General features: G+C 35.8%; 1 protein-coding gene across 1 annotated transcript in view; it reads right to left on the bottom strand.

Annotated features, from left to right (window-relative positions):
* Nucleotides 1–6,446, bottom strand: part of LOC107741923 (solute carrier family 12 member 8-like) — an 18,430-nt gene extending 11,984 nt beyond the window's left edge. Inside the window, exons 1-5 of the mRNA XM_016554735.1 lie at nt 6,289–6,446; nt 5,796–5,870; nt 5,515–5,661; nt 4,723–4,914; nt 4,394–4,625 (exon numbers count right to left, since the gene is read on the bottom strand). Coding sequence (XP_016410221.1) covers nt 4,394–4,625; nt 4,723–4,914; nt 5,515–5,661; nt 5,796–5,837 — 613 coding nt within the window. The 5' untranslated portion in view covers nt 5,838–5,870; nt 6,289–6,446. The remainder of the gene's footprint in view (nt 1–4,393; nt 4,626–4,722; nt 4,915–5,514; nt 5,662–5,795; nt 5,871–6,288) is intronic.
* Nucleotides 6,447–7,715: the final 1,269 nt, after the last annotated feature.

Below are 7,715 nucleotides of genomic sequence, written 5' to 3'. Positions count from 1 at the left end.
CCAATAAAACCCATTACAAACGAGGCATTTGTTGCATCCAGTGGGGACATAATTACTGATTATAATGACTTATACTGTCTTGTTACGCGTTGCCACATCGTGACGTAGACATGTGGGTGCGTGTTAGAACGAGCCGTTTTAGGTAGGCGTGGTTGACTCTTAACTTTTATAAATAATATCTCTTTGGATTTGAGATTTAGTCTTTGCAACTTTACAGATCTTCTTTATGCACCAAGAGCTTGTAACACTCCAAAGAGAAAGGAAAAATTGAAATCGCATCATATGAACCCTTTAAGTTTTCTGAAGTTATACAATAGCTTTGTGTCAAAAATATCCAACTTTAAGTCATTTTTCATTGAAAATCATAAACGGAAAGAGTCAAATTTTTACACTAAATCATCTGATGAAATTCACAAAACTGATCTGAATGATTCATTCACAAATCAACTGATCCGGTTCTAGTCGCAGTGGTTACCAGCTCACTGAAGGGAATGATTTTCAGTAAATAACGACTGAAATGTCAGTCTGTTCCTCACACAAAACTACAAAATGACCCAAGTAGACTTGGAACATAGTACATAAGTCATATGAGCTACTTTATTTTTATGGTGCTTTTGTGTAGTGGCTTTTTTGGCCTTTTTTAAAATTATCACATCAGATACGGTTTTCTGTTTGGCAGATAAGCGTCATGAGCAGGACTTTTATTTTGACAGCACTTAGAACCCAGCACCTGAGCTGTCTTCATTAGTTTACAGTCTTTGTTTAACAGCTCTGTCTAATAATAGAAAGGCAAAAAAGAAATAAATAAATAAAAAATCCAAATCGGTCCACAACTACTCTTGTGTCTTTGTTAAGCTTGACCTCAGTCCTCATTCACTTTCATTACATAAAAAAGAGTGGCCATTATATACTTCAAAATTTCTCCTTTTATGTTCTACAGAAGACAGACAATCAAATAGCTTTGGAAAGACAAAATGTCCAATTTTGGGGTGAACTATCCCTTTAAATTGTCATGGAATGCAGTCGTGCTGGGATCTCTATATCATCACGGTTATGAAGCTTTCCTTGTGCTGACCACCTGGCCTTGGCTACGTGATTAACGGTGTTATCAAACTGTAAACACATCTGTTCAGCAGCTCCTTTTTCCTGCCACTGGCAGGTAACCCGCCCATGCGGCGCCCAGGCCTAAACTGTGCAACCCCCTGGAGTCGTGCCAATGGTGAGATCACTTTATAAACACAAGGCTTAATTGAAAAAACCTGAAGGAACCAGCGCCTCCTTTTCCCACTGCCAGCGCACACTGCATCCCGAGTCCAGCTCCTAAAATGTGTCAGAGCCACACGACAGCAGCAGGAGCTGCAGTTAGGGGGTAATACCACATATTTAGTCCATTACACCCCAATGTGTCTGACTTTCTCTGCAGAGAGAGAGTGAGAACACCATCTTTCTGAGAGTCTTGCCTTCTCTCTGGACAGGAAGCCAGTAATCAGGAGAACAGGAAGTGTTGGGATGGATTTCCTGCAAACCCAGTGTGAAAGTACATACTGACCTCGTCTGAAGTGGGCAGCCAAAAAACTTAAACATTACAATGGACTAAGAATGTCTGCATGCTTGTCCTAAGAGCAAATTACTCTTATTAAATGTATCACATAGGCCTAATTTTTGCAGGATGCAGAGTTGCTTTTATGAATCTGTAAATGAACTTGCACTAAGTATACTTCTTTGTAGGAGGAGGTATTTCCGTTTAATACTGTATGTATGCTTACTTACTTCATATACAATTTCAACACAAGTAGATTTGAATGTCCTAAAAATTTATTGTGTGACAGAGCTGGATTTCTGTGATTATAGCTTGGGAGAGCTTTAGAAATTGGAATTTGGCAACACATAATTCTTCTTAGAAAAGCATGCTCCATTTCATTTACACATGCTTTCAGTCATTAAAATAAAAAAACTTCACAACTACCTTACTAACTATTAATAATCAGCAAATTAGGAGTTTATTGACGCAAAAGTCACAGTTAATGGTTTGTTAATAGAGAGAATTGGACCTTAAAATAAAGTGTGACCAAACAGTCTATAATATTATCATTTGATACCATCACTATATGCTGATCTACAGCATTTTTGAAAGAGTGGACAGGAAAAGCCACTCAAGAGACTATAAGAGTCTATGTCATTTTAAATAAGTGGTCAAAGTTACATCTACAACCACTCTGTATACATTTGTGGATTATGTTTGTATATTGTATATATTATTGTTTTATATAGTGTATATACTGTACATAAAAGTATGCTATTATTTGTAAAGTGTCTAAATGCGTATACTGTTATTTGTTAAATCATGTCAGTTGTATTCTGCACTGTCTGGAGCACGCTCCCAAGCTTTTCACTCACCACGGCACACGTGCTGTTGGTGATGTGACAATAAAAGTGATTTGATTCGAAGCGTCAGGGTCATGATCCTTCAGAAACTATTCTAATATGCTAATTTGGAATGCAAGAAGCATTTCTTGTTAATATCACTGTTCATAACAGTTGAGTTGCTTAATATTTTTATGAAAACCTTCAAAATCATTCCAGGATTCTTTTATAAACATAAAGTTCAAAAGAACAGCATTTATTTGAAATAGAAATATTTTGTAACATTATAAATGTCTTCACTGTTACCTTTGAACAATTTAATGCATCCTTGCTGCATAAAATACATTAGTGCATATATTTTTGCCTTGTAAGGTCCATGTCAAGGATGACTACATGACAGTACTGTATATAACAGGAAGACAAATCACTTCACCCTTCCTGTTACTTTAACTTCCATATTATGATTGGTGTTGGAGTTCTATAATTGTGTTTATTTTAGGAAGAGACCCTGTACTCTCTAGTGGCCATGTGCACCCCTCCCAGCAGATGCAGGGCTCTAAATAGGGTCTAAATAGCTTAACTGCTTATACTGTCAATGCCACATCACTCACTACCTGGTATGCAAAATCTTGTCTTGCATTGTTTGGTAAGCCTAAATGGTTTATGGAAACGTTTTTAGGAAAATGAAATGTAAATAATAAATATTGGTGAATTGCCACTACTATAAAAGGACATCAAAAATGAAACCCCACGGGATAGCATTGTTTGGGACACCGCCACATTTATGTTACCCTGACATCTACTGGACAGATGTTGCAAGGACATGTGAACTCATAGTTTTCACATACTGGCCAAATAGTTGAGGTAGTCTATCAATACCAATAATCATTTTGAATTAGTAAGAGCTAATAATAATAATAATAATAGTCACAGATAGTAAATAAATTTACATATACACTATTGCTCCAATTTTTAAAAGAGATCTCTTATGCTCACCAAGGTTGCATTTATTTGAGATACAGTAAAAACAGTAAAATTGTTAAATATTATTAAAATAAAAAAAACGTTTTCTATTTTAAATTGTAATATATTTTAAATTTTAATAATTTATTCCAGTGATGGCGAGGCTGAATTTTTAGCAGCCATTATGCCAGTCTTTAATGTCACATGATCCTTCAGAAATCATTCTAATATGCTGATTTGGTTCTCAAGAAACATTTTTTTTATTATCAATGTTGAACATAGTTGTGCTGTTTAATATTTTTTTAGAAACTGTGATACCTTTTTTAGGATTCTTTGACATTTCAATAGAACAGCAATTATTTGAAATACAAATTTTGTAAAAATTTTAATTTTGACAATGTAAAATTTTTCACTGTTGCTTTTGATCGATTTAATACATGCTTGCTGAATAAAAGCATTAATTCTTTAAAAAAAAAAACATTACTGACCCCAAACTGTTTGAACAGTAGTGTATATATTGTCATTAATAAGCTGCATCAAACTACTTTTCAACTCCAATAAATGCATATTACACCACACATAAAAATACAGATAAGAAACTGTGAAATAACAGAACAGAAAAAAGAGAAATGTACATTGGTAAAAAAAATAAATCCTTTAGCACACTGCAAATTTAGACCAATATATACAATGACTCGAACTTGTATATCCTCGTCTGGCAGGTTTGCCAGGAAATGTGCAAAGAAAGAAGTGTCAATATAAGAAAGGCAGGCACTGTTTAGTAGGGTCTGTGAAAACAACACTTCAGGGCAAGAATCTCTTCCTAAAGCGCTACTTTATTAAATGGAAACCTTTGGTAGAGTCACAACTGCCTGTTAAAATTAGATTTAATGGTTTTATTTTTCATTTTAAGAAATACATGAACTTCTATACACCTGTGTCAGAGTTTTTTTATTGCACTCAATGGGGGATCTACGTTGTTGTTTTAATTAAAGTTTTTTAACTTTCATTAAAAACACCAAACATAGCTGTACCAAGATGTACAGCAGTTGTTACACCAGCTCACCTGGGTCTAGATGACTAAATGTCCCGATGACGAAATCCAGAGTGGACATAGCCAATATGCCCAGTAGAACCAATTGAAGGCGTACAATCCATTTTACCCCAGCCAGGTTAATCCCGAGCAGACCAATCAGAACGGCCACAGAGATGCCCCTCACCACCCACATGCTCTGTAAGTTCAGCACCTGCGCAATGGACTCGGCAAAACCAGTGATGTACATCGCTCCAGCCACACACTGCCAACAAGACACATGACTGTCATCAAACTTGAGAACAGTGAACTGACCACCCAATGCATATGCAATATAACTAATACAGAAAGGAGTTGCTCACCTGTCCAAACACATATAAGAGTCCCACAGTTCCTCCAACCCTTCCTCCGAGCACAGTGGAGGTCATGGAGTAGACCCCACCGTTACCCACGCTGCAACACTCACACACGCCAATGCCTGACATCACCGTAACCAAGGCGACTAAAACCACCATGGATACCAGAAGCATGCCCAGCAACACACCTGTGTTACCCTAAAGATGTTCATATGGGAAAAAAAACTTTACATTTTTATTGTATCCCCATTTAATTGCTGCCAAAACATGAGACGTATGAAAGCCTGTTTCTGCCATGGGATAAAAAAAATTGCGACGTTTTCTCTCACAACTTGGACTTCTCTCACAACCCTATGTTTATATTTCACAATACTGATTCTTTTCAATTCTGAGTCTTTTCCCCAGAACTGCGAAATATAAACTCAGAATTGCAAGAAAAAAAGTCAGAATTGTGAGATAAAAAGTTGCAATTAAAACAGAATTGTGAGATGTAAACTCAAAATTCTGAGTAAAAAGGTGAGAATTGTGAGACGTAAACTTGGAATTGCAAAAAAAAAGGTGCAGTTTATATCTCACAATTATGTACGTTGCATTCAAACTGTAAGTTTGTATTCTGAGCTCATATCTCGCAAAAAGTAATTGCAACTTTTTTTTTATTCCATGGTGGAAATGGGATTCCATAGATATGAACCAAAACCTTGGAACTTTTCAAAAACTTTTCAAATGCCGTTTAAATAAATTCTCAGATTTCATGATGCTTGTAGTGCATATGTGTATCAATCATAAAACATAACTTACCACAAGCCAGCCAGTCCGTAAAAAGAGCACCACCCCAAAAATGTTGATCATGCAGGTAGTAAAGACTCCATCCCAGGTGCCAAAAAGAACAGGTTCCCAGACGAAGAGCTGCACCTTCCACCAAGGCTGAGCATTACTCTGGGAACCCTACATAAACCAGTGTCACTCATATCTAAATAAGCCCCCATTAATATCAGTTCCTCTGCTCAGGGTAGAACATTAGGTCTGAATTTATGGGTTTCTAATTATTTTTATGGTAAAACTAACTGATTTGCCATTACCTGTACATCTTCATGGAATAACTCTTGAACTTGAGGACTCATGCTCCCTCCTGGGCAAGATTACAGTAGCTGGATCTGAGGAATGTAAAGACTTTGCTATACTCATTTGAAAGGCTTCAGTACAGTATATACAAAGCCAATTTTAACAACATTTGCCAAGTAGGCGATGGCCAGGTAACTTAGATACATTTAAGCCAACAAAAGCCGTCTGTTAAGAAGTGACACATTAATAAAACACTTACAATTCATATCCCGCGCTTGACCAATATTTTAATAGCTACTTTAAGATAAAAGGCAAGCATTGAATTTCACGTGACTAAGTTGTGTCTGACTATGTGTTTGTGTTTTACTTTAACGTTATATAGTGCAATGGTTCGTTGTAAACTCTACTGGAACGGCCAGTGAAAGGGGCCCTAAATAAACGGATAAACTGCTGTTTTGGGATATTGTTAAACTGTAAATTCCTTGAGTAATCATAAAGACACTGACTTACCTGCAGTCACTGTGCTCCCGGATGCAGCAGCAGCAGGTGGAGAATGTGAGAGAGGCACGAACACACACCTGAGGAGTTAGGTGGTTCGACTCATTTCCGCGAATCGATTCTTTAGAACGGTTCGTTTAGATAAAACAACCAGTTAAAGCATCAAACATTAAAGAAAAAAAAACTTTATTTGTAAACGTTCTGCTTTTGAAGTAACTTTTGAAGAAGTGCTATTGAAGTAACTTACTAAATTGACACTAACCATGACACAATTGTTTTAGTATAGTAGCCTATATTAAATCGTTTGACGAATTCTTACTTTAAGAATTTTAGCATAACAGCTGTCTGTGTGTCGCTGTCATTCATGGAAACGCTACGTGTGCAAAAAACGTCATTAAACAAACATCTGTTCTATCAGCGCCACCTCAGGTGTGTGCTGCCAGTGTACAGCTCTTATTTGCATTTCACTGTTCTTCGACTAGTCAGGGTTTCAGTATTGTTTATTTCTTGTCATTTATAAAACCAACTAGTGAATATTTATGAGGTAAAGTCAAAAATCATTTAAAGATACTTTTATGCAAATTAGGTTAGTTGTGGTCATGTGTCAACCATACACGATTTAAAGCCATATTTTCAACCCCAGTCTACTTTTTTGTCAGCTCTCACAAAAATGTTCCCAGGGTACATTTAAACCCATAGATTTAAAATAAAATAAAAAATCTTTTTTTTTTTTTTTAGAGAATCCTATGTTTAGGACCATGAGTATTTCATTAAACCATAGAAATAATACTGTGAATAATTTACATTATATACTTTTTGACATGACTGAGATTTTTGCATTTAGTTAAAGAGAATTGGGAGAAGTATGTTTAATTGTATAAAATATATATGCAATCACAATGCAAAAAAATGTTAATGGTCATAAAGGCATTTAATTTAGACCAAAAAAACCGTTTTCTTGATTGTTAAAAATGAACTAGACATTTGGTTTTATGAGATTCACACACAGTAGTGCTTGTACTAAGAAGGCAGAGGCCACCCATTCCTGTGATGAGTGATCATGACACATGGAAAAAGCACTCTTTTTAATTTAATATTACACAACAAGAGGCACGCAATCAAAAACATCCAATCAGAACTTTTTCCCCATGTCTTAGGCAAAGTATTTAATTAAAGTATATTCTATGGAAATAATTTGGCTACAATAAAATGGATACATATAAAAATATAACCAGTGTACAAAGACAGTCAGAGGACATGCACTCCCCAATAAAATTAAATGTCTAAAACTATTCAGAAGAGCTCCCTTACTAAATAAAACCATTCAGTTTTTCACTCAAATTAAGCTTGAAAGAAAATAATGATCCACTGTCAGTAACACCAGATGAAACTTTGATGCTCAAAATACCCAATCAATAATGAAGGATAACAGTCATGTG

This window comes from Sinocyclocheilus rhinocerous, unplaced genomic scaffold, assembly GCF_001515625.1.
Source record: "Sinocyclocheilus rhinocerous isolate Xijiao unplaced genomic scaffold, SAMN03320098_v1.1 scaffold226, whole genome shotgun sequence".
NCBI lineage: Eukaryota > Metazoa > Chordata > Actinopteri > Cypriniformes > Cyprinidae > Sinocyclocheilus > Sinocyclocheilus rhinocerous.
This window is presented reverse-complemented; position numbering and strand designations above follow the sequence as displayed.